Source organism: Coturnix japonica, chromosome 1 (assembly GCF_054131305.1).
Source record: "Coturnix japonica strain WE chromosome 1, WE-NBRP24, whole genome shotgun sequence".
In the NCBI taxonomy this organism is placed as follows: domain Eukaryota; kingdom Metazoa; phylum Chordata; class Aves; order Galliformes; family Phasianidae; genus Coturnix; species Coturnix japonica.
In genome coordinates this window covers 159,943,619-159,971,403 of record NC_140663.1, presented here as the reverse complement: position 1 = coordinate 159,971,403, position 27,785 = coordinate 159,943,619, and the positions used below count along the sequence as shown (strand labels likewise).

Genomic DNA, 27,785 nt, shown 5'->3' with positions numbered 1-27,785 from the left:
ACAGAAGTGATCTCACATGGTTATGAATAAAAGCAGGATTTGCACAGTGCTTGTGCTGTTTGTCCACTTTGCTGCATTGGCTGCTCTGCAGCAATATTCCCCTGCAGCACCAAATGATAACCGTGCCCTGCATAAGTAGGAGCATAGCCTGTCAGTTGAGCAAAGGAATTTTCTCCCAGTCAGAACTACTGTGACCACATGGGGGTTCTCCAGTCCAAAGACACAAACGAAATACAGCAAGACCAGCAGAAGAGCTACTAACCTTTTTAAGGGACTGGGGTACGTGACACAGGAAGAGAGGGTGAGAGAACTGGACTCTTTCAGCTTGCAAAACAGAAGGCTAAGGACAGATCTGATTGCTCTCTACCACTGTAATTATATAACTGTAATTAACAGGTGCTTATAGCAAAGAGATTCTTGCAGAGGCAAGCAGCAGACAGGGAAGATCTTGTTAGATATAAGGAAAAAATCTTCTTGGTAAAGCACTCAGGTAGGAGAACAGGTTCCTATGGACTCCTCATCTTCAGAGATACTCAAGGCCCTGAGCAACACGCTGGAATTTCAAAGGTGGTGGGGGAAGGTTTTCAGACCAGATAATGTCCTAAGAACCTTTACAACCCAAATTATTGTGTGATTTACAAGATTGTGACAGGAGCACAATACAGGGAAGCACCTAAGCCACACAAAGAAACCCAGTTACGTTGCAGTGGTATGTGTTTGAATTATTTCAATAAGAAGTAAATACAGCTGCACCACATATAGAGATAAAGTTCCTATATATAGCTTCAGAATTCAGAAGAAGGGAAAGATGTTCTGTGTAGGCTGCCAGGTTGAAAACAAGGATGTTGTTTTTCATTTCCAGGATTTAATATAAGCTCTTCTGTGTTAAATAACTTAATCTCACTGTAAATCAGGCACTGACTTATTAAGTAACAGGATAAATCCATTAATACTTAGATATTCTGTGAGTCCCGCAGATAATACTAAAATTAAGTTCAAAAGCGGAATTCAGCAGAGCAAAGGATAGAATATGTTTCCTTAAGTTTGGAGTCACGCATCTCAGTGTGAGTATCACTGACAGTAAAGCTTTAGCTCCAGGATAGACATCTACCACGTAGACATCTGGATTTAGTTAGAAAGATCTCACCCAGGAAGTTGTGATGTAAAACTTCTGCCTCATGCCAGAGGTATTCAGATGCAGCATTCATCAGAATGGAATAATCGGAGGTGGGACGGATGTACTACATTACAAAAACACATGATAATCTCTGTATTAAAAAAGCACAACAACCAACAACAATAAACCAACAACAGCAGCGCATAACAATAGTTATTACAATCACCAAACTTCCCCCAGTGAATTCCAAGAAACAAACTTCTGGACGAAAGACAAATGGTTCAAATTAAATTGAGATAAATCTGAATGATGATTGGGAAAAACACCTTTGGAATTGTCCTCAGACTGCTACACACACCAAAGAGATCTTTGCTGGGCCTTTACACTGTGCAAACCCCTTGCATTGTATAAATCCCCCTGAACACTGAACTATTGGAATGCCAAGATCACCACTGGATGAGCCAATGCATCTTCCATACACCTACTGGAGACTGCACCCTTTATTATAACCAATAGTATGTCTGCCTGTGCTTCCCATACACCCTAACTTGCTCACTGCATCACGGGGTGTAGGACAGTAAGTGAAAGAATACAGAAGCAGAAGTGAACTTCTGCCACAAGTCTGAGTCCAATAAACAAAAATATTCAGCTTCTTCACTGTGATGTATGTATTGAGTCCTCTCAAAAGCAAACTGAGTTTGCCAACTTGTTTCCTGCTGCCACGTCTGTTTTCCTAACCATGTTTCTAGAAAGTCCCAGCTGAGCTCTCCTGATGTGTCCCACTTTGACGTTCTTCCCAGAATTACAATTCCTATTAGGCTGACAATCTCATTAGCATAAAGAGGATGTACACATGTTCCACTGCAGCATTACTTACATTCTTTAAGCATGCATCTCTGTGTCTAGTCTATGCCTAGGGCATTTTAAATCCATGTCACTTACTCATCTGTGACAAAGGCTGTAGGGCTGGTAAACAAACTTCATCTCTTGGGCTTTTTCACTCGCTCAGTTTGTAAACATGTTACAGCAGAACTGTTCCTTTCATTCTCTGTGCACTACTGAGCACAGCGCAACCTTTGTCCAGTATCAGATTGCCTGCATATTTTACACTGACACAGATAACTAATGGCTATGAGAAAAATCATGTGTGCTTGTGTGTGTGTATAAGAGAGAAAACCTGAATGAGAAAGAGATGACTGACAGCTTCAGAAAGCAGTAAAATCTCTACATGGAAGGACAAGTAAAATCCAGGAGGAAAAAAAAAAGATCAAAATCTGTTGTCACAGTTGAAAGATCTTAACGACTGGATGTGGTTAAAAACCATTAAAATCACAGTTGATTGGGTCCTGGGGAAGTCGTAGGGTAGATCCAAGCAAATAAGAACAGCAAACACATCTCACTCTGTGCCGATACAAGGTCGTGGGCGATTCCCCCTGGGGTATCCAGCAGAATCCACTGGAGCTGCACGTTTGAAGCGTGCGCGCTTCCTTACGCCGCTGCCTGGTTTCCTTCTCGCTGCATCCAAGAACAATGAAGTGAAGGGGGCTGAGCGCTGGGGAGTGCTCAGTCTGCAGGACAGCCTGAGCCAGAACTGTCAGCATTTCCACTCTTTCACACGCGTCCAAACTTCAGACGGGGATTACATCATTTTAACCACTTTTCTCACATTTAAAAAAGTCAAAATTAGTCAAAACAAAAACAGCGGCCATGTGTGCTCAGGGATGTGAGCGGAGAAATAAGAATAAACAAATCTGCTGTCTTGCATATCCTACCAGCAGTTCGTCTCAGCGTGATCCTTCAAACCAGCAGGGCGCCTCGCCTCAGCTTTTATCAAATAACATTTATAGGACACCCCACATTCCCTACCAGTGGACCACAAGTTACCAACAGGGAATTAATAGGCCGTCCTTTATTTTTGGAATGCTAGGATCCAGCTTACTCAAAAAATACTACGGTGTGTTTTCTTTTGTGTTGTTTTATAGCATGGGAAAGAACAAACGAGAAGTGACCCATTCAGGCTTACATGTACAAAATCAAAGCTCGTGTTGCACATGTATTTATGAAGAGAACTGTGTGGCAGCATAAGATGAAATGGCTTTCACTGTGATTTCAGTTCTGAATCGTAGTTCTTGGATACAAGCTTGCTATACAGGTAGTTTTAAGGGGATGTCCATTTTGCAGCATAGGAAGAGGGATGACAGGCTCTAGTATGTCTAGACAGATGCGTTCAGGGATGTCGTCCCTAGACAGCAGAGGATATATGGCTTTAAAGAAGGACAAAGATTGGCTTTGCTATAAAAGAACAAGCCACTTCCTGCAGAGGAAGATGCACTGATTTTTTAGGAAAGCACAAGCACATTGTGAGCTCCAAGGAACAGTGACCTAGTGAGGAAGGAAGAGGCTGCAGCGTGAGGACTAAACATCACCTACCTATAAACTTTGTAATTAAGGCTCATAGCCTGTTATAAATGAGTCTTCGTACAATCTTCACCTAGATGTCAAGAAGCAAATGCTTTATTTTACGTATTTATTGTTTTCCTCTTCTTCTTCTCTCTTGCCCGATAAAAGTCTTGTAAAACACACCTGTAATATGGATTTCACTACTGGCAGGAGGAAAAACAAGGCTGAATAAGAAAGAAAAGGATCTGTGTTCAAAAAAAGAACACAAAAATAAGAGACCAAGAAAAGTCCCCACTAATGAGAGGAGATTTCCCATTGAGATGCCATGAGTCTGTGCTCATCCACTGGCTCCTTGGACTCCCAGAGTTTCGAGGAAAAGCTGGCACTGCTACATTCACATAGTTGGATGGAAAACAGGAAATGTTTTCCAAAGTTTTAATAACATATTTTGCAGTGTCAGAATCTTACATTCTCTTCCGTGATTCCTGCTGTGGCTTTTAATTTCTCAGTAAACTTTCTCAGTTGAATTTCTTTCTCCATCATCTTCCAGATGAAGAAAATACTTCAGAAGTACTATGGATAATGGTGTTGTGATGCTTTACCTACAGTAATTTCACAGCCTGCAGTTTCTAAATGCCAGGAAAGGTGGGGGGAGTGGTAGAGAGCAGGGGTGAGACAGACACAAAACCCTTTGAACAGAGAAATAATCCTGAAATCCACTCTTCTCCTCCTTATCACCTAACATTCACCCCTTATTATGCTCATATATGCCAGACAGGTAGTAATAGATAAGTGTATCTAAGAATGAAAGACAAACACGTAATTTCGTGCTCCTTATCTCTGTAATCTTCATTCAGAGGAATTCTCTTCTGCTTCTGGAATCTGGGGCAACTTTTCTGGAAATGGCAGCAATAGCAAACTACAGTTAACACTGTAAGTTACCAGTCCCCACAATACGTGTGAGCTGCAGCTGAATGTAGAGCAGATGAAGATATCAACTAACAGCAGATTTTTTCCATAATACATATCATTAGACTGAAGAAAGTGCATTAGGTATGAAGCTGAGATTACATAACTTCATGAGTCTTTAAGAAACTATGTACGTGAGGCCTGGGCTCTAGTCTTGCATTCACAAAAATGGGTGTGAAATGAGACAAGCATACACAGAAATCTCTCCTGAACTGAGAGAAAGGAGGAGTTGAAACATCTTGCCATCCAATCTCAATGCTGATTCATAGCATATAATGAAGATTCAGCTGTTTCTCTCGGACACTGAGCAGATCCACGTCACCTCATGACTTATAAGAAGAAAATTCTTGTGTAAATCTTGTGCCCTGGGAAGCTACAACACTGCACACCTTTCAGGGCACAGTTCTTATTTAAGCTCTTTAGACACAAGAATCCCAGAGGAGAAGGCTCCAGACACTCTTCCTTCCTTTCTTTATCAAAGGATTTTTTTTTTCTTTTCTTTTTTTCTTTATGGTCAGCATGAAATTCTCAAACAGGAGCCAAAACCTGCAGCATTTTGCTACAATTGGATGAAGTAGGAAATCAGGAGGAAAATAAGATTTGGGGGAAAAAAATAATTGTGGTTTTATTGTAGATATTATTGTTCGCGAGGTCTGCTGTAGATTCAATTTCTGTCTAGAACTCTGCCCCAGAAATGAGCATTCTGCCTCAGATTTCAAGCAGAATGAGAAGGTGGAACCTGGAAGCAAGACTGACCAGTAAATTAGAGGTAATCTGTAGAACTGGAAATGTCTATTTCCGAGGTGGCAGAAAGAAATTCAAAGCTGAATGGGCAAAATTTAATCATCTTGGTGATCATCCTCAAGTACTCAAAGAACAAGCACATGAATTGCAAATCTTTTTGCAAATGCATGTACAAATATTTATTGGTTCTAACTGTTGACTACTAGTACACCTAGGACTGATACTTATGAATGAGGAAGAAAGAGTATTCTAGATAAGAACAGTCAACAATTTGAATTGCCTTGAAGTGGAATGGATATATTGGAGTTCCTCAGGGTCTGGTGTTGGGACATTACAAAAGTCACACAAAGATTACATGAGACCAACAGAACTGCAATAGAATAGAACAAGGTAATTGATGAAAAGTTAAGAACAAGAATCTCCACATCAGACTGGGAGCTCGCCAGTTAATGAGCTCAGGTGAAGAGAAAGTTTGAGACCAGCCTAAGAAGTGTTAGTGATGCAAATATGAAAAACAGAAGATGTGGTCCTGTGCTGGCATTAGCAGCCTGGAGACTTCCTGTCTTCATGGGGAAATAACCTTGCAAGCTAAGAGCCAGTGCAGCCACAAGAGCAGAGAGGTATATGTTGGCTGTTGAGGATTTCTGCCTGAGGAGAAGTTTTTGAGATCAGAGCAATGAGGTTCCAGCACAGCTTCCCAGAACAAGAACGGTAAAGGAAGAATGAAGAGGAACGGGATCAAATTAACTTAACATGCAAGTTTATTAAGATGTCAGAAAATAATTATGTAACGTGGCTTTTTGGAACAGCAGTGGACAGAACTCAATGAGCCAAGAAGAGCCCTTGAATCCAAATGCGATCCTATGTCAACCTCCCTTCCCCCTCTGCATCTCCCTTGAGCCCGTATATTACTTTGATCTGCCCACTCAGATCCTCCACCACAAAGGTATCCACACAAATTTACTCTCAGAGGAGGATATGACAGTCTCTCATGAAATATCCACTGTATACATTTCCCAAACCCTTTCAGGACTGTTTGCTCCTTTGAATAAACGACTTGGGTTTGTTTTTCCGGTAACCTTTTAAAACTCTAAAAAAGTCCTTCTGAAGGAGAAACCACACAAGTTTTCTCAGTCCATTTGCATCTTCTTTGTTCCAGCCTAAATCTAATTCTTTTAAATATTTGTCTGGGGTTTTGTTTTTACTATGTTTCCTATGAGCCCAAATCGTAACCTCCTTGATGAAAACAGAGTTCCAAATGTCTTTTAGAACTGAAAATACAAACTTTGCCTGGCAGTACTGTCTTATTTCCTTACTCTTCCCCTTTAGTTCAATGTGTCAAAACAACAACAATGAAACACAACACAACAGCAACACACTACAAAACTGTGATGATGTGCATAAATAAGGGTTGTGTAAGCACACTGATATCAGTTACTTACTGCATTGTGTGGACCCACAGTAAGGAAGTATTAATAAAATCTTCATAGAATCATAGAATCACTCAGGTTGGAAAAGACCTTAAAGATCATCGAGTCCAACCACAACCCAACCGTAGTACCCTAACTAACAACCTTCTGCTAAATACTGTCCCTGAGCACCACATCCAAATGTGTAATTGTATTAACTATTTATTAACTACCAACACATTTAAAATATCATTGCTTTGAATTTAATAAAAGCTCTTCTTGAAGAAGCACCGTAATAATTCCTCTGTTATAAAAACAGCGGTTCTGTTTTGCTTGTACCTTGACTCAGTGAATCCATGGGGACACTGCATCCATGTAGAACCTTTGGAAAGCTCTCTACAAGTGCCAGGGTCCCTAGACAAGCTGCTTACTGTAAGCTGCTACTTCTGTTGATGTGCATACAAGCAAGCTGCAGTTTTCTATCAGAAGTGAGTCATCAAATTCAGACCTAAGCTTGGCCCAAATTGGCTCTAGACACACTTCTGCTTTTTTTGCTGGCTAAAACTAAGCAGGTTGGCTCACATCCTGAGATGCTCAACACATAATTACCACGGAAGACTTGAGCCTTAACTATTTCTAAGCCAGCTGTTACCATTCCACCTATGTGACAGATCATAGCATTCTTAAGAGCAGCGTGGTTGAATCGGATGTTTTGTTTTTAAAAGGACAGGAGAAGAGCGTGGAGAAGGATTTCAGTTGGCAGTTCCTCATGGTGAAAAGAAATATTATTTTTTGAGAGATAGATGAAAATAGATAGATGGAAATACATAGATGAAAATAGATAGATGGAAATGTCTGCTCTCTATGTAAGATGCCAACTTTTCAGTTTGGCGATTGCTGGCTTATGTATTGTGTTCAGCCGTGAGAGGAAAGTGGGGTGAGTAATTATCTCGCTGCCTACTGGACACGGTTATGAGTCTCAGCCACCCCTTTTGCTGTTAGGCATTTTAGCAAACTCTTAGGGGACTTTTTTCCTGCACAGTAGCAGGAATGGGAAGTAATGTTCCATTCAATTCTCTCAGCTGCAACTACTATTAATTATGTTCAAGGTTTCCCTTAGGAAGACACTCTCACAGGAAACGTGCTCTTTTCCTCACCTATATGCACAGAGTGGTTATGTTTCTGGGAGGCAAATCCAGGCTCGGGGGGGAAGAGAAAGATGTCTTTCTGCAGGTTCTCATGAGACTGTGCCAGAGAAGGCTTATGGAGTATTGAGTTCCTAAAGGGATGAAAACCAGGCAGGTTAAACACTGCACTCGGGCTGCGGCATTAATTTAAAATTAATACCATTGCATGGAGATTGTGGAGCTTGATTGAAATCCACAGCGAAACACACCGACCTGCATTTCCCCAGGTACCGTCCGTGTAGCTTCAGCCGCTACATCCACGTTGCTTTTTAACTTTTGACCTTGTTATTTTCGCCATGCTCGCAGCACAGCAAACGAAGGGAAAAACGACTTACCGGGCTGCTGCCCGGCCGGGCAGGGGTAGGGGCAGGACGGGCAAGGAGGGGGAGCCGGGCGGCTCCTGAGCAGCCCCTGCTGGCCGCGGGCTGCGCACTACGAGTAAGGGAAGGAGACAGCACGGGCTGCTCGGTCTCAGCAAGCCACGGCCGCAAAAGAAGGAGGAAGACTTGTTAGAAAAGGACTGACAAGCTCCAGAACAAGCCAGCGCTTCAAGACGACGAGGATTCACTTCCCAAATACCCACCGTGGATTAAAAAAACACACAACAGGCAGCCCTTACCCGATCGACCGAAACTGAGGGACTAAATACCTTCCAAAGACATGTAATGTTTTCTTTTAAAACTAGTTCTGACTTACAGATCAAATAATGAAGTAAGTGGTTGCTCTGAGCAGCCTGGTCTGGTGGTTGGTGACCCTGCACGTAGCAGGGGGGTTAAAACTGGATGATCATTGTGGTCCTTTTCAACCCAGGCCATTCTATGATTTGACGATTCTATGATTGCTGGTACCATTTCTCCCCACTAGATCCTATAGCACATTAATTTCCTTTCCATTGCCAGGTAACAATGACTGTTTGTCAGCCAGAGGACCGCTTCCTGCCTTTGCACGATGGAGGTGGACAACCTTTAACTCAAGCAAATCCTGCACGCCGTGGAGTTTGCTGGTAAACAAGCAGGAAAAAATCATCTGCTTTGGCAATACGAGAGATTCTTTGTTTCTTTTTATTTCCCCGCAAGAGCAACATTTTTATATATAGATATATATATATATATATATATAAATACTTTCACCAGCTTCAGGAAAGGGTGGGTTGGAGTCAGGGGTTTCCTGAGCCCTTTCAGAACACGGCTCTAACGTAGCCGTGCGTTCAGAAGAGCCCCTGGAGAGCCTTGTTTTGGAACACTCTGACGCCTACGCGTTATTATCTTTGCTACGTTGTGCAGTTTCGTGTGAAATTTATTTTTACTCTCGAACCAAACACGCCCCTGTTTATCTTCATTCAGAGGAGGTTTAATAATGTAAAAAACAAAATAACTTTTTTTAAAGCAATTAGATTTACAATGAATGCCCAAACATTAAAGTATAAAGCGAGTTAACAAGAATGGGCTTCTAAAAGATCAAAGCGAGCATGTTTATTTGATTTGATTAAAAACAAATAAAAAGTACTTTCACTTTAACAGGTTATAACTGGCTGTTGACAGAAACCAGTGAAAGAGTTTCCCATCCCCACAGGATAAAGGTATTCTTTTGGTAGAGGTTCACGTACTCAGATTGCTCACCGACACGTCTAAAGAACTGCATTTCTGAATCATAGAATCATAGAATTACCCAGGTTGGAAAAGACCTTGAAGATCATCAAGTACAACCGCAGCCTAACCAGTACCCTAACTCTAACAAGCCTCTGCTAAATCATATCCCTGAGCACCACATCCAAACGGCTCTTAAACACAACCAGGGATGGAGATTCAACCACCTCCCTGGGCAGCCTATTCCAGTACCAAACAGAGGCAAAGCTGCGTCCATTTTAGTACAATTTCCTAAAAACACTAGGTACTTTCCTCATAATAAGGAACTCGTGGCTTATGTACTCCCTGAAGCCTTTGGGAAGTCCCTCAGATAAACCAAAGGGACCAGATTTGACATTCCAAAATCACTGAGGCAAAAAACAAGCAGGAAAGAATTTAAAGTAATTTCAGATCTTCTCTATTCACTATGTTTAAAAACACTTGTTAAAATTATAATGTTTAAGCCATCCTTAAAACCAACATGTGAAGTTCTTAACTTTAATGAAGTAGTAATCTTAGAGGAGCGGTGGTTATTTCCATGCTAATTTTAGGCTATCCACAAATGCTAACAGAAAGGCCTCTTGGGCAACCCCAAATGTTAACAGAAAGGCCTCTTGGGCAACCCCAATCCCTGCCTCCCACTCTCCACCCTGTTACCATCAGCCTGGAAGATGCTTTCAGACAGATGGACATGCAGTACAGCCACGTGCACCCAGCAGCCCAGATCCAAGCATGCAGCTGCCATCTGTGTTGTCGTCAGCCTGGGTCTGGGGTAGCACAGAGCTCAGCCTTTCCCTGGAAGCACTCATTGCTCATCACACATTCCCTCTTTTCTCATCAAGCTTTAGTCAGCTCAACAATCACTCATGGAATTCCTACCAACTTGCAGCAGAGCCACAGATAGAAATGAAATGCTACAAAACCCATCCAACTATTGAGATGCTGACCATGAGATTCATTAAAACACAAAGGTGATTGTGGCAGAAAATACATTTGTGATTTGTGTTTATGTCTGGAAGTTCTTCCCAGTTTGAAAGGCAGCCTTTAGAGGAAGAGCAGATCTTGCTTGCAATGTATGTTCTTTCATGTTATGCAGCCTAGGCTGGATCGCAGCGATGTCAAAAATGTACACGGAGTGACTGTATCCTGTCTGCATCCTGCAAGGATGACTTTGAAAGCTGAATGTTTCATCTCTACAGTCATATCCTGATCAACAAAGTCAGTCAATAAATAAATACATTTAGTGACAAACCTAGCTTTTCTGTAAGCTGTAGTTAAACAGGAACTCGATTTGTTTTCTTGTATTCATTTCTGTTCCACAATAATGAATCCAGCACCGCAATATCCGAGTACCCATTATAAGATCAGAGAAACCTTTGTGGTACCCATTTTCCTACAAATGACTTAAAAAACCCAATTCCCAATCCCTATTCTTTTGAAGTCTGTGCTTTAAGCCTGCGATTGTAACACAAAAGGCCAGAACTTCGGTCGGGAATGTTTTCACTAAGTGTACTGATTTTGTCCAAGATAGTGGAAAACTGCATTTAACCTGCAACCATGCAGCAACATCTGTGGTGACCTTTGTAACTCTTGGGATAGCTTTCAAACCTCTTTAAGCGTAAGCTGATGTTACCACACTGTTGTTGTTGTTATTCAGGTTGAGTATGAGGAAAATTTCCTTCCCCAAAGGAATAGTGAGGGGCTGCCCAGGGAGGTGCTGCAGTCACCATCCTGGGAGGTATCGAAGAACCACGTTGGTGTGGCACTGAGGGACGTGGTCAGTGGGCATGGTGGGGATGGTCAGGCTGCCGGCTTACACCACAGCCTTCATCAGAGCTCTCCACATCCATTTCCAAAGTATCTGACAGAGCAGCTAGGGCTGTCCCAACACCTCATGCCCACCTGGCGCTCACCCATGGGGGCTGAGGCCACTTTTGCTTTGAGAAGGTCCCTCCTTGAGCTCCCTCAGGCCATCAACACTAACACATTTGCCACCAGCACACGCTTGTGGCCTGCAGAGAACCAGAAGGGTTTGGTGGCAGGGCTGGACCAGGCTCTGGGAAGCCTGGTCTGGTGGTTGCCGACCTACACACAGAAGGGGGTTGAAACTGGATGATCGTTGTGGTCCTTTACAACCCAGGCTACGATTCTGACTCCCCCCCACCACGCAGCTGCCTGCAGCTGTGAGGTAACATCAGCATGGCCGCCATCTACCGCCCCGTCAGCTCGGCTCCACCCCCTCCCTCCCGGCTCCGAGCACCGGACGTGACGAGAAGGAGGAGGAAGTAGCTGAGAGCGTGGAGTCAAGATGGTGAGTGCGGGGTGATGTTTGGATGCTTTTTCTGCCGCTGTTTTAATGAAGGGGACGAGGAGCGGTCGGTTCGTCGCTGTCCGCAGCTTCCAGCTCTGCCCTTGGGCAGAACGATGGGCGTTGGGCGGGCGGAGGGGCCGTGCTGAGTCACGGCGGTCCGGTGCGGCCCAACTCCGAGCTCCGCCCTACTAAATGTTTTGTTGCTACCTTTAGCCATCAAACTCTCTGAAATCATTATATACTGCTTTATTATTATTATTATGATCTTATTTTTTTTATTAAAGAGACCCCGAAATCTAGGACTTGTACATGAGTCATTTGAGGAGCCTTGGAGCAGTTTTTTATTTACTTTATCTAACAGCACAGATGAAAGAGGCCCAGTTCTGTTATAATAATCCTTCCTTTGTGTTCCAGGAGTCCAGAGGAGCTTCTTCTCTGTTGAAGGACAGTATCCCCATTACTGACTTTTCACTTCCTGGGCAATTTGAAGGTCATGGGCTTCTGCGCAGAGGGTATGCTTTACTTTTTTAGTGTTAAATTGTGCCATAGCTAATGTCAGACCTTTAACGTAGGAGGAAAACGTACATAATTAAACTTATAACGCTTTCATTTGTTAGTATGTTTCTGTTTCTGAAGGGAGTCAAGGAAAAAAAGCCACTGTTCTCTTTTTGAAACATGGAATTTAAGGAGAAAAGAGGTCTGAAGTGAAATATTGTTTTCTTCTGGTAGTGCTGTGTGAGGTGCTGGCACAGGCTGCCCAGAGAGGCTGTGGATGCCCCATCCCTGGGGGTGTTCAAGGCCAGGATGGATGGGGCCCTGGACAGCCTGGTCTAGTATTAAATGGGGAGGTTGGTGGTCCTGCCTGTTGCGGGGGGGGTTGGAGTTTGATGATCCTTGAGGTACCTTCCAACCCAACCATTCTGTGATTCTGTGCTATAGTTAAAGCTCTTATTTGCTTCACCATTAACCACTCCTTTATAATTCAGACTGAGATAATCTTTCTCTGTACACTGATGTTTGTATCTGGGATTTGGTATGGAATGTAACATAAAAAAGCACCTGATTAATCTTTTGAAATTCATTTTTTCCTTGCATCTCTAGCTTTGCGTGCTTGAAAAATGAGTTGGTGCCCAGCCACCCACTGGAGCTGTCAGAAAAAAATGTAAGTATAATGTTAAATGTAGCCTTTTTCACTCAATTTATTATGGTGTTTAATTTAGTGTTAAGGTTGCTTGGACTTCTCCAAGCATCCAGGAAGGTGGAAGAGGGTCTTGCCTTTAACAAAGGATGGATCTCCTGTTCAGGGTTTACTTAGTGAGGTGTAGCCATCTGAATGCTATGTGTGCAACCTCTGCATTTAAGTTGGAGGCATACCTGTCCCCTCTGGAAGGCTAATCTTCCTATTTTGTCTTCAGATTTGCCATGTATCTTCATTTTATGGGGCACAGAAAGATCTATATTACATTATTCCATCTAGAAATGTTATGCATACAGTTTGTTCTAAGTGTTGTCTTGTCCAGCTTAGTCATCCCTTGTGGGCTGTTTCAGAGTGGTCTGTAGATTATAGGTTCAAGGTTTTGTTACGACCACTGAGTACAGGCTTTAAAATGAGACATTTTTACTCCTTTTTTGCTTCATAATATATGTTACTGGGAAAGCCAGAATTGAGGCCAGGTGACTTAAGCTTAAGAACTATTAAGAAGTGTCTTTTGTATACTTCAGTACTCACAAGCCAGCACATTTTCATCAAAAAACAACCATCTCTGTCATGTAGATAATTGTTTTGCTGAGCAGCTTTAGAACAGCTTGTAAAATAATGAGCTTTTTTTGTTATTTTTTAGTGATGCATAGAATCATAGAATCACAAGGTTGGAAAGGATCTATAAGATCATCTAGTCCAACTGTCCTCCCATAGTATGTATGATGAAGAGAAAAGAAATATCTCAAGTGGTTTCAAGCAGTCTGTAATAGCTAGAAATAAAATCCACCATGTCATTCTGCTTTCTGTTCTTACAGTAAACCAGTTTCCTTTTTCTGTGCTTGTAATATTGTGGCAAAGTAGTGCACAGCTACACCACTTGGTGGAGTTGCATATCCTCATTGTAAAATATAAATAAATAAATATACACATAAAAATATGTATATAAGTATTTTTTATATATATATATATGTATATAAGTATTATATATATATATGTATATGTATGTATTGCTCTGCTTGATTTATAATAAAATCCTGCATAATTCAGTTTCAGTTTTATAAAACAAATGTTACTGCATCTCTCTCTTCCATGTACATTTGATGTATATATGATGGTATCATATGATACCCCGTCCCTGGAGGTGTTCAAAGGCAGGTTGGATGGGGCCCTGGGCAGCCTGGTCTGCTATTAAATGTGGAGGTTGGTGATCCTGCCTGGAATGGGGGGTTGGAGCTTCATGATCCTTGAGGTCCCTTCCAACTGAGGCCATTCTGTGATCACTGGATTTGTTTATACCCATATTGATTGAAGTAGGATATTGCAGATCTCTTCTATACTCATACTTGAAAGCAACTTTTTCTGAAAAATACAACCATTTTTTTGTTTGTGGTAGTTCCAGTTAAATCAAGATAAAACAAACTTTGCCATGCTGAGAAATATTCAAGGACTCCACGCGCCCTTAAAGCTGCAGATGGAATTCAGAGCAGTGAAACAGGTAGGCATTTTTTTATTTAACTGCCATTGCTTAAACCACATGAGGGCATCTTTGGGACTGTGAGCTTTCAGAAAGATGTCTTCGTGTCTTGAAATACAACCATTGGAGTGTGGCTGACTTTGTCCCTTAGGGAACACAGTTTGGTGGTCCAAATATATATATATATAATATATATATAATTATTATTATTATTTATATTTTATTTTTTATAAATATATATATAATGTATAATATAATATATATAATTATATATATATAAATTATATATAAATAAATATATATATATTTGCTTGCCAAAGACTGTCAAGCTACTAAGAGTTGTTTCTTCAAGTAAGCGGGAGCAATTTTATACTCCCTTCCAGTGGATCTTTTGCTACTGAATCACAGTGAGTTCCATTAAACTTGGTAGAAATTTCTTATCCTGAAGATGAAAGACAAGAGACAGGACATATGAAAATGTCCCTCTGTCTCAGCTGTACTCTCTTGTGAGGAAAAATACTTTTCCTAATGGATATGCAGAAAATGAGGCAGGTGAGGGCAAAGATCCCACTGAGGATATCCACAAACATTTGAGGGTGAGAAACGTGGTGATTCAGAAGACGATTTGCTCCTGGATTTTGTGTGCCAAGCTCCTTTCTGGTTTAATTTATACCTTTCTAAAGTGTTTAAGGGAATAGTTTGTGTTTTGGGACAGCAGTACCAGCAGTTGGGTTGTTGCAGTGACCCTCCACATCTTTATGGGAACAGAACAGGGTTAAAAAAACACACAAAACCACAAAGCCTTTGTTTTTTTAAGTAGCTGCACTGCAGTGAAATCTGCAAATCAGGTGCGGGGCTGCTCTTCTCCAAACAGTCATGAGGAGCAGAAGATGCTGGTGTTTGGTAGGTTGTGATATTGATGAATGCCAGTAGTTCTCATACTCCATCACTGTTTTCAAAGGAAGGGGTGACTCTACCCATCACTTTTCTCAGTCATGGAATTGTTCAGGTTGGAAAAGACCTTAAAGTTCATCAAATCCATCAACAGTCTAACTGTGCTGCCCTGACAGCCCTAACCTAAATCATGTCCCTGAGCACCACATCCAGAGGGTTTGTAGATACATTCAGGGATGGTGACTCACACTTCAGATAGAAATTCAAAGATCCCCATTTCAATCTTGCAGAAACTTTAACTCTTGTTGTCCTTTTACAGGCCCAGCGTCTCCCATTTCTTCACAGCTCAAATATGGCACTGGATACTCTGAGGGGAAATGATGAATGCATCAGTTTTGAGGATATTCTTAATGGTAAATACACGGTTTTGAATATTATAGGAACATCTAAAGGTAAAATTTAGGAACTGTGTAGATTTTGAAAGGCAGAGGTTACAAAGATATGATGTTTTTGTAAGTTCTGTAATTAGAAACAAAGGCTAGAGTACAAAGTCATTAATATGCCTTACTTATGAGAGAAAAACAGTCCAATAGGGCTGTATTGGACCTTTCTTCCCAGATGCATTTGCAGCCATTTTTTTTGGCACTGACTTCCATATAGAAGTGGAGTTCATACTGTCAGTGATAGGTGTAGCTTGTGCTTCCCACATCTTCCTGTATAGCCTTTCAGTATAGCAGCCAGTATGAGCCATACTTAGGGCATAGGGAGGAATAGCAGAAGATAGTTAAGGGCATAAAAGCCTAATGCTTTTGACTTTTTTTTTCCAGATCCTTCACAAAGTGAAGTTATGGGAGAGCCCCACATGATGATGGAACACAAACTCGGTTTATTGTAACAAAACGTACTCCGAAATGTTTTGAGTATGTCTTTATACTGCAGATCTAAATATGCGATCACTGAATTGACACCCAGTGTTAAGCAGTCATACAGGTATTGTTTGCCTTCCTTGGTGAAAAGGCACATTAAATGTTTAAAGTCCATACATTGTTCTGTGCTTGTTGTCAATTACATAAATGTCGTATATCTAGACAGCTCGATTAATGTTTCTTCATACACTGCTCAGGACGACAGTCTCTTAGTTATGGAAATGCTCTACGTGTGTACTAGAAATCCAAAAAGTATCCACGCGTTTTAGAATTGATTATTGTAGGTAAATGCATTTAATGGATGTTCTTGCAGAAGAACTTTTAAAAGGGGAAACAAAGACGTTTTCCATTGAGTGATGCTTTGTTCGTGAAAACTTCCATGTGCTTTTTTAAGCCTTGAATAAAAGTTTGCTATAAATGCTGCCGTGTATCTGTTGCCTCAGTGAGGTTATATGAAAGGACTATTAAACTTAACCCGAAGGCATAGACCTACTCAATGTTTTATGTAGCTGTTCTTTCTGTGAGCTGCTGTGCTTTAAGTTGGCAGGAAATGCTGCTCATATTCAATAGAATTGATTGAAATTTCCTGGTGGATATGTATAGAGCAAGAGCAAGCTGTTGTAGAGCAAGCAGGTTGGGTTTCACTAGTCTGTGTTGCAGTAGGCATAGGACACAGAGTGAGATCAAGCCATATTCAGAGCAGGGAAGTTGCACTGTTCATCATGTCTGTAAAGATGCTAATTTTAGGAGTCAGCCATGCTGCAAAGGAAACAAACATCACGTGTACAAAGCATGTGCACGAATTTATGTGACATGCTGTTAACACAATGGGAGTCAAACTGAGGCAAAGAGCTTTTAGGGTTAAAGGAAGTGTTACTGCTCAGTTGGTTGAGATGGAGGCTGATCTTTCTGGCCCAGTCCCTTCTCCCTTTCTCTCCAGGCTTCTTTCTGTAAGGTTGCAAGCAGCAGCCCACAATTGTGCACTGAGCAGAGGTGTGCCATGTGAGGTGTGCAGCTGGGTGGGTCAGCCCTGCTGCTAGGGCTCACCTGGGACACAGCCTCAGACATGGGAGGAAGGTGCTCTCAAGTTCACACAGCACTGCAGCCCCTACACTGACCTCTGGCAGACAGCAGTGCTGTCTCTGTTCTGCAGTTCCCCACCTCCTGTTGGTGCCGATGTTCTGGGCAGCATCCCTTCCTCTCCCCAGCACAGGTGGGAAGCAACAGCACATCTTCCTGCACTGCTGTTTGTCTGACCATTTGCCAAAAGCCACGTCAAGAACTACAAATACAACACAGAATTTAGACCAAATTTCACTATTAATTTCTGTTAAAATAATCTGTATTTACATACAAACAAATCATCTGCTACAAACTCACATATAAAGCACATTAGTACCTTGTTTCCTCAACATTCTTAATTCTAGGCACTTGAAAAACACAAATCACGCCCTTCATGTGTTGTGGCTGAAACAGCCAATCCCACACACTGTGTCTACCTGAAAGATTTTGCAAACAGCAAATACTTGATATGGCAAAATCAAACCTTACCAAAGCCATTCCTAAAGTGCCACATGCACCTTCTCATTCCCAGCAGGGCGTAGCTGCAGAACTGCTTTGCTACCTGCAGTGTGCTACCTGCACTGAAGAAGTGAAGGCATATACCTCTTTTTTTTCCCATTGCCAGGCAGTTTTGTGTGAAACAGTTCATTTTGCAAATGCTTACTTAGAAAACTGCATAGTGAAGAGGAAAGGATGACAACAACGTAGTCTTTGTGCTGAAACTTATTACATCAGTGTATCCTTAATGTCTCTACAAGTACTTGCTAAGTTTTGCACCCCGTGATTACTGTAAAACTCATCTTGCTTCTCTTACAAGTTGGCAGCAATTTGGGCACCTCAGGGGGGAGGAGTGACACAGTTTTATTTACTGGCTAGTGTATAAACTAGCTAGGAAAAGCTAATGACCTTTAATTGACAACATAATCATAGAATCATAGAATTACCCAGGTTGGAAAAGACCTTGAAGATCATCAAGTACAACCGCAGCCTAAGCAGTACCCTAACTCTAACAAGCCTCTGCTAAATCATATCCCTGAGCACCACATCCAAACGGCTCTTAAACACAGCCAGGGATAAGTCTTGGTTCATGAGGACTGAAGCAAAATAGCTATCCATATTAGTTAGTTAGCTCTCTTGGAGAAACATAACTGTTTTCCCCAGTGACAGGTAGCAGTGATCTTTTCTCTCAGAATGGTGAGGCACTGGCACAGTTACGCAGAGACCTGTGGGTGCCCCATCCCTGCAGGCACTCAAGGCCAGGCTGGATGGGGTCCTGGGTGCCCTGAGCTGCTGGGAGGCATCCCTGTGCATGGCAGGGGCTGGGGCTGAGTGGGCTGTAAGCTCCCTTGCAACTCAAACCATTCCTTGGTTGTGTGATTCTATGAACTCTCAGACAGTGCCAACTCCACTCTACCTTATTTGACCCTTCTCAGTGGTCAAGACTCACATTGTGAAACCAACACTGCCTATCTAACAAAAAGGATCCATAATAGCATTGCCACGATGTACCAATACTTTGTGGCAGAGTGTCCACTTTTGCTATGCTATGCATTCCAAAAGCTAATACTTCGGATAGTTTTTGCCTATAGATCTCAAGCAAAAAAAATCCCAAAGCCAGGAGAATCAACACAAAAACTGATTTCTAGGTTTAGAACTCCCAATGATTTGCACTGTGGCCCAGGCCAAGTCACTTCTCCTTCCCATTGATTTCTGTCTCTCTCAAACAGGGAGGATCATTTCTATTGTAGAGGGAGGTTCCCAGCAGCATTTATAAAGTGCTTTGAAGATTAGAAATGTTATTCCAGTGCAAGTAAATTATGCTGCATTCATTGTAAGATGCTTAGATGCATAGTTTGGATTTGGCCACCTCATTTCAGAATTAATAGAAAACATATTTGAAGATCCACTAAACCTCTGTTACAGCCTTTCATTGGAAATATAAAGTAAGTTCAGTGCCACCAGCTTAACCGGAAAACAAGAAACATCCATGGGACAAAACACAGAGGTGTCTTTGTGTAGTCTCTCAGATACGAAAAAACGGTAAAATATTTATAATTTAAAGATAAATGTGCAAAATTTGGGCCTAACTTCACACTCCACAGGTTGGAAGTTTCCTAAGTATGACAGCTCTGTATGAAAATCCACTTTAAGGTCTAAGTCACAGGCATCATACATTCAACTTGTACTAGCATCCTCTGGTAGCTGCAGAGGTCTTACAGCAGGTACAACTACTGCTTTCCATTCAATTGCTTTCTGAAAGAAGTACCTTTTCATTTAGTAAATTTAGATAGTTCTGTGGGCTTCACAGTTAAGACGGACCTTTTATGATGTACAAAGTGGGCTGCATGCACAGCTGGCACGAGCTCTACTGGCTCCAATAGCATTGGCAGCATCCTCTGGCTAAGGGGCTGATAAGCTTATCTCTGTCCTCCCTGCACTTAGACTGACACAAGATGTATCATAAGCCACAGCTCATACTTTCAAATTTGAGATGAGGTAAGTGGCAAAAGACAACGAGCCTACCTTACTTTTTTCCCCATGCTGAAAACAGCATTAAAATCTCCATTGCTAGTCTATCTGTATAGTTAAGTACAGAAGATATAGGTTCATTCAAGTGCTAAAAAGAGACAGGGTGTAGAGTGCTATCAATTCAGTGCTTATTGCTGCACGGCCAGTTTGTGATTTCATCTGCAACTCTTGAGTTATCTCTATGGTGTCAGTATGACACAATGGTCTTTGCCACAGCACGTCAGATTAGAAAAGCCAAATAGTTGATGACTCCTCTGTTCAACTATCAACGCTGTCTATGCTGGATACTTCTTCAGGTACAAGCAGAGCCAAGTCCTCCTCATTCCAGCTTGTGCACAGAAGCCAGCTGCAAGATAGAGATAAGACAGATATTGTTAGCTGAGTAAAGCATGATGATTCAGCAGTAACAAACACACTCGATAGCTCTGTTACAGCCATCTCCCACAGCACAAAGCCCTGGACATATCTTAATAAACAAACCCAATGATAGCATTTGTCCCTTATTAGGCAAGTTAAGCAATATCATTTCTCCTGTCTGTGAAAAATACTAATTTAGCAGGGAGACTGATTACAGACTGGAACTACTAACATTTCATCTCTCAAACAGTAATGTGTGTGACAATCAGAAGGCTTTAGATAGAGGTTATTCAAAGGCTGGGACACCTGAGACACTAAGGATGAAAGGAAAGCAGCTTTCCAAAATTTATGATGATGATGGACTACGGTTTTGATTGCAACCTGGAGTGATTTCATAATTAATATCTGTTAGCATTTGCTCATGAGAGAATGTTTTAACAGAAACTTTCTCTACTGTGCAGCGGCGCTGAACCAAACTAAAACTAAGACTCTACAGCTTGGGGTCCCTGCCTTCTGTCTTGTCCCTGCCTTCTGTCTTATCACTGCTATATCCCCCAGTCTCAGCTCTGCCATACTCCAAGCAATACTCCAAAATACTGACAATCCTGAGTATCTGCTGTGGGTTTGCTATACACAACTATTTCCTAAAGTGGATGAAAACCAAATAAATGGCTACACACAAAACATGTCCAGTGAGTTAGAAAGTACCGAAGCTTGAGAGTGCATTAAACCATCCAGCCTCAATTCATATCAAAACAGAAACCACCAGTAAAAGCACTTAGAAGCACCTTCCTGAGATGTACTTACCACAGTACGCCCAGTGGAATTAGACACAGGCTGGCTGACAAGAGGAAGCTAAAGCCTGAAAACCATGCAACCGTAGCTGCATAGATAACATTAAAGACTGAAAGTGAAATAGTGCCAGTCACAACTTCTAAGCAGGCAATACAAGCAAACACGGCACCTGAAAAATAAATAAATACATAAATAAATATACATACATACATACATATATACATACATAAAATGTATTGGATTAGGAGTACAAACAAGATAAAACCAAAACCCTTTCAAAGCATTTAAACTTGTTTCAAAAGATCTATCTGTAATAGTTCAGCAAATGTGCAAGTGACGAGCTCCTGAGTATCGTGTATCTTTGTTGTGGAAGTGTTTTCCATGGAGACTCTTACAGGAGACATTTTAAGTGACTTTTTGTTGTTGTTAGTGGGAACTACTTTTCTTTGCTATTATCCTGTCACCATGTTTACTTTATTGGATCTATTTGTCACATGAAATTGAAGCTGTTCATACTCACTAACCACATTCACAGAATCACAGATCACAGAATTACCCGGGTTGGAAGGGACCTCAAGGATCATGTAGTTCCAACCCCCCTGCCTAGCAGGGCCACCAAACATACGCCTTTACTAGATCAGGTTGCCCAGGGCCCCGTCCAACCTGGTCTTGAACACCTCCAAGGACGGGGCATCCACAACCTCACTGGGCAGCCTGTTCCAGGACCTAACCACTCTCCTAGTGAAGAACTTCCCCCTAACATCCAACCTAAATCTTCCCTCCTTCAACTTAAAACCATTTCCCCTAGTCCTGCTATTATCAGCCCTTTCGAAGAGTTTACTCCCCTCCTGGGAGTAAGTTCCCTTCAGGTACTGAAAGGCTGCAATGAGGTCACCCCGCAACCTTCTCTTCTCCAGGCTGAACAAACCCAACTCCCTCAGCCTGTCCTCATAGGGGAGGTGCTCCAGCCCCCTGATCATCTTTGTGGCCCTCCTCTGGACCCTTTCCAAAATCTCCATATCTTTTTTGTACTGAGGGCTCCACACTTGGACACAGTACTCCAGATGGGGCCTCACAAGAGCAGAGTAGAGAGGGACTATCACCTCCATATCCCTGCTGACCACCCCTCTCCTGATGGAGCCCAGGATCCCATTTGCTTTCCGGGCTGCCAGAGCGCACTGCTGGCTCATGTTAAGTTTCTCATCTATCAGGACCCCTAGGTCTTTTTCAGCCGAGCTGCTCTCAAGGACAACTTTTCCCAGCCTGTACAGGTGCCTGGGGTTCTTCCGGCCCAAGTGCAAAACCTTGCACTTTGCCGTGTTGAACCTCATTAGGTTCACCCGAGCCCAGCTTTCCAGCCTGTCAAGGTCCCTCTGAATGGCATCCGTTCCCTCCACCGTATCGACTGCACCACTCAGCTTGGTGTCATCAATCACATCACATTCTGCACAGCTTCATCCTTTACCCCTTTCAATTCTCCCCACTCTTCTTAGTCTCCTCTTTCTTGTTTCCTCCTTCTCAAGTATCCACTTTTCCACTGTGGAAAAGGCTCTTTGCAACAGAGAGCAACAAGGACTGCTGGTTCAGCACATAACCATATCCTTCTCATTTTTCAAATGAAAGAAGCAATCTTTCATTGGCTCTGCACTACACATGGGGGTGTCAGCCTATCCCACCTGCATATTTTTGGGCATGTTTTCCCAAGCTGCGTCCACATTCATCATACTATAAGCAAAACCACAATAGATCAGCAGAAAAGGATGGCAAGAGGCAACCTGATTCCTGCATCAAACTACTCAGATATCCAAAGCCACAAAGAACGCCAAGGAACCACAAAAACAGAAGCATTTGTTAGGATAGTACAGTACAAAGAGGCCTCTGCTTTAGTGTCTAAAGATGCGTATTTTTTAAAGATAAAACCAACTCACAAGAATGCTTCTATACAACGTGCTCCTCAAAATCTGGCTGTAGAGCAAAATATGAGATGCTAGAGATACATTTTAATGCTTTCTGTGTGTGTGTTCCACTAAAGAAAGCACTTCTAGATGTAATATGTTACAGCCCTTGAGATGCCTTTAAGTGGCCATGGGCATTTGTGAGGCTGGTACATTGCTTGGGATCCAAGCCTTTATTTTCAAGTGCAGTGAAGGCTGACCACTTAATGCTTATCTTTCTAGGTTATCAAGTGTGACACTAACAAAACAACAAGTGTTTATTTTTCTCCATCAAAATCTTGTGAATGTAGAAGCTGTTCTACACATCACATTTACAAAAGGAACTGTAATATTGCATCTGCATCCGAGGGCTGGCTGATGTGGTTGCCTAGCTGCTATCCACATATTTGAAAAGTCATGGCTGACAGGTGAATTCCTCAGTGACTGGAAAAAGAGAAACATCACACCTATTTTCAAGAAAGGGAGAAAGGAAGACCTGTGCAACTACACAATGGTCAACCTCACCTCTGTGCCTGGGAAGATCATGGAGCAGATCCTCCTAGAATAGATATTAAGTCATGTGAGGGACAAGAGGGTAATTGGAGACAACCAGTATGGCTTCAGCAAGGGACCAAACTGGTGGCCTTCTCTGATGAAGTGGTGGACAAATGGAAGGCAACTGATAACATCTACCTGGACTTGTGCAAGGCATGTATACAGACTGGGAGATGAAATCCTTGAAAGCAGCCCTGCTGAGAAGGACTCAGGGGCCCACATGGATGAAAAACATGAGCCAGCAGTGTGTGCTTGCAGCTCAGAAGGTCAACAGAATCCTGGGCTGCATCAATGAAGTGGTAGCCAGCAGGGAGAGAGAGTTGATTGTCCCCCTCTGTTCTGACCTCATGAGGCCCTAGTTGGAGTAATGTGTCCCCAACTCAGGGAGTCCAGAGGCGGACCATGAGGATGATCAGAGGGATGGAATGCCTCTCCCATGAAGACAGGATGAGGAAGCTGGGCCTGCTCAGTCTGAAGAAGAGAAAGCTCTGGGGAGATCTAATTATGGTCTTCCAGGACTTAAAGGAAGACCACAAACAGGAGATAGTGATAGGATAATAAAGGGAATGGTTTTGAGTTAATGGAGGGGAGATTTACATTAGATACTATGAGGAAGTTTTCCACAGAGCGGGTGGTGAGATGCTGGGACAGGTTGCCCAAAGATGTTGCAGATGCCCCATCCCTGGAGGTGTTTAAGGGGGCCTTGGGCAACTTGGTCTAGTGGTTGACCTAGCAGCTGGCAACCCTGCCTGCAGCAGGGATATTGGAATGTGATGATCATTGAGGTTCCTTCTAATCCAAGCCACTCTATGATTCTGTAATCTGCATAAGTATTGAGCATTCTTCTGCTTCATAGTCTCTATAATCTTTCTTTTTAGAGCAATAACTTCTTTCAAAGTGGAAACATAGTAGAATCATAGAATCACCAAGTTTGGAAAATACCTCCAAGATCATCCAGCAAGCAGACAGAAAATACCAATATATATCTGTTTGCTTAAAGGTGACCTTGGTGTATCTCTTTTCTGAAATACAACATCATGGCATTTTTGAAAAACAAATTCCACTCACCCTGCTCACTGGGGAGGACCACTTTTGACAGCATGGATCGGAGAACAGGAATTGGCATAATGCAGAACAAAGACGGCAGTCTTACTGTAAAGCAATGAACAAGCAATGAGATATGAATGTAACGGAAATCCTGGATTTTACACACACATTGCAAATGAATTAGACATGTATTTTTGAGTGCTCAGTTTCCTAAATAGTAAAAGGCAATAAATACATACATACATACATAGATCAGACCAGGTGTGCATTGAAACATAAGTATCTAAGCACAGAGGAACCCATAAATCCACTATATCTGTGTAGCACTAAAACCAAATCATAAGCCAACATAAGCCAAGTAATTTCATTCACTCTCCACACTATTCAGCTTTTAATCCCTAAATCAGAATGATACAAGTTTGTACATTTTACCTCTTCAGTGTGTTGCCTCCAATACCCACCATCACCACCAATCACTACAAGTAGCGCAAGACATTTCTTTTATATTGTTGAGAACTGACTTTGAACTCACCTAAAAACATGAGCAGGGTTGTTTTGGCAAAGGCAGCCATGACAATTCCTCCAATGAAAGAAAATATCCCAATAAATACAATGTAAATGTCTTTGAGACATTTAGAAAACAAGTAAACTCCCAAAAAACTGGTCAGCGAGACAGAAGTGAATGCAGCTGATCCGTACCCAATGTACACTTCATTCCAGCACAGTGGCTCATCCAGTTCATACAGTGTAAAAAGGGAACTCCCCCCAAACATAGTAAATAAATAAGTCATAAATATAAAAAGTAGCACAATGATTAGAATTCTCTTTTTAGAAGGGGCGGTTTTAAAAAGCACATACACTCCAGAAAACGTTTCTTTTAGACGTTCTTTGTAAGATAACGGTGCCTGTTGCTGCAGTTCAGATAAGTGCACCGTGTCTTCCAGAAGAAAAACAATATAGATAATGTTAACAGTGTGAAGTAGAGATGCTGTCACAAATGTCCATGTAAAGCCCATTGCTCTTAAGACGTAGCCAGAGGACAGTCCTGCCAATCCGGACACAACCCCAAAAATTAAATCAACCACAGCTATTCGTGTTGTTTTCTGCTTCTCATCATGACACTGATCTGCTATATAAGCAAAGCCTCCTCCAAGGAAAGCTGCCATACTCCCAAACAGTCCCGAAATAAATGTAACCAAAAACAGGACAGAGGTTGGCAAGGAGAAGTATGATATTATAGAGAGGAAAATATCTGCAATCAAAGCTCCAACTGACGGTAAAACCAAAGACTTTTTCCGTCCCTGGTGATCCCCATTAGCTACGATGATAAAGGCAACTATCAGGCTGGGAACTGCCCCCGTTAAGTCCAGCTGCATATTAAAAATAGAAGTCTTCTCTTGAATTCCCTGCAAAGAGAAAATCAGAAATAATGGTAAATGCCATAATATATTGTAAATATATATATATGATATATAATAATGCACTTATATACTTTGGCCAAAATAAGCATGCAGCATAACATTTAGCATAAAACAGTACTTGTCTGTATATTATAAAATATATTACTGCAAAACATCATTTTTCATGACTATATGATTTCACATACTGCCATATTATGCTGCGAATACTGTACAGTATTATATATCATAATATATACATTAGACTAGATAATACAAAAGAATTGCATATTCATAGACATGCTTCTGTAATTCTATTTCCAGTACCTCTCAAATGTCCCTTGTTGCATTAGACCCTGGAACTACAACTTATTTCTTAAGATATGTTCTCTCAAGTGCTCTTGACAGAGCAATTTCAATGAAGACAAAACAACAATTCTTTGCTACGTTCATTTATAAGAGCTGGTTTTGCTACTGTGGGGCACCTCCTTCAGTACAGGGCATTGCCAAAGGATACTGGGCCCATTTTAATCCTTCAGAAATCAGCAGTAGAACAATCTTTGATTGAGAAGCACAGCCCAGGCTCTCTACTCACAGGAGATCTTTTTTTCTCCCTAAATAATCCTGGTGGGAGGGTCACAAAGAAGCAATTCACTGACCAGCACATTCTGCAAGTGAATAGAGCAGCATTTGCTGCTGACAATGTGCAGCATTATGAATGGTAACAGCACACAAGTGTGAAATGTTAAAAATTATACTGACCCATATGTATAGAATGTGAACTAACTCCTTACTGACAAGCTCTGGGTTCAGAAACTGTCCAAGTCAGTGATATCTCTATTGATAAGCCACAGCAGGTATTCTCATAAGGAACAGTAGGTAATGCTGTAAACAGCCATTATGGGAAAAAATGACTTGATTCTTTCAAAAGGAAGTTTAAAAATCAAATACAGTTTATAGTTAATAGAATATTAATGGTTGGAAAGAAAAGAACTCAAAAGTTAATAGAAAAAAGTTTATTTGGTGCATTTATGAAGCTGGCTGCTAAGTGATGGTGTGCAGTAAGCTGGTTTGGATCTGGCTTTTAATAGATTTATATAGACTGAAGAAACAGCAGTCCCAGCAGCCCTTTCAAAGAGAACAACCTGCTGAGGGTAAAAGAGCAGCAGCAGAGAAGGCGGTAACTGCATTCACACAAACCCTTCCTACAGGATCACCTCACAAAACAGACTTTCAGACATAGAGAGTGACTCTGAAATTGGATCCCTGAGGCATCTCACAGAGCTGGGCAGCAGCCTTGTCCATTGGTATGGCAATGCAGTGGGATGCCAGGCAGCCTGGAGCATAAAGCTGTAGGAAAGGATTTAATGTGAGAGGAGAATGGCAGTAGGACTGGCAAGGGATGGGAAATTATTTGCTCTGAAAAGACACTGCCAACAGGAAAGGAAGCAACTCAGCCTGCAGACAAATGGAGCACAGCAAAAAAAAAAAAAAAGCATAGGCAATTATAGGGCTGTGAGGCTGCATTTGTAAAGCCTGAAAACACCTTTCTGCCACCGGCTGTGCTATTTGTGCCATTTATTGTCGCAGGCATTGCTTCTTCACAAGTGTCAGGTTCCAAGTCAATGACCATCACAGAAATGGTAGTACACTGGAAATAAAACTAAGTATTGTTATGGATGTACGTTCTCAGTCTGTGCAAAACATGCAGTGCAAACGTTATTGCTGAAACACACAGATTTATGAACTTGGAGGAAGAAACCAGTGAAGATTTGGGTCTCATTGTTTTGGAAGTAGGTGTAGAACATAAGGAATGTGGCTATAAATCAGGATACCCTTCCAGTATCTAAAA

The 27,785-nt window shown here is 41.8% G+C and overlaps 2 protein-coding genes across 5 annotated transcripts in view; one reads left to right on the top strand and one right to left on the bottom strand.

The window, feature by feature from the left end:
• The first annotated feature begins 11,726 nt into the window (after positions 1-11,726).
• POMP (proteasome maturation protein) lies at positions 11,727-16,675 on the top strand. Of its 2 annotated transcripts, none has more exons than XM_015852077.3 (6): positions 11,727-11,762; positions 12,177-12,274; positions 12,864-12,924; positions 14,357-14,458; positions 15,651-15,744; positions 16,159-16,675. In XM_015852077.3, exons 1-6 carry the CDS (start codon positions 11,760-11,762, stop codon positions 16,224-16,226), a joined length of 426 nt encoding a protein of 141 aa, XP_015707563.1. In that variant the 5' UTR covers positions 11,727-11,759; the 3' UTR covers positions 16,227-16,675. The 2 variants fall into 2 exon arrangements, with proteins under 2 accessions (XP_015707563.1, XP_085392434.1); XM_085536308.1 differs by having other exon boundaries at positions 11,727-12,067.
• An 883-nt stretch (positions 16,676-17,558) lies between these two features.
• Positions 17,559-27,785, bottom strand: part of SLC46A3 (solute carrier family 46 member 3) — a 15,396-nt gene continuing 5,169 nt past the window's right edge. Inside the window, exons 2-6 of one of the 3 annotated variants that reach the window (XM_085536307.1) lie at positions 26,261-26,557; positions 25,069-25,942; positions 24,558-24,641; positions 21,013-21,169; positions 17,559-20,194 (exon numbers count right to left, since the gene is read on the bottom strand). In XM_085536307.1, coding sequence (XP_085392433.1) covers positions 20,107-20,194; positions 21,013-21,169; positions 24,558-24,641; positions 25,069-25,912 — 1,173 coding nt within the window. In that variant the 5' untranslated portion in view covers positions 25,913-25,942; positions 26,261-26,557 and the 3' untranslated portion in view covers positions 17,559-20,106. Of the gene's footprint in view, positions 20,195-21,012; positions 21,170-24,557; positions 24,642-25,068; positions 25,943-26,260; positions 26,602-27,785 lie in introns of all 3 variants that reach the window. The other 2 variants (XM_085536306.1, XM_015852075.3) reach the window with 2 other exon arrangements.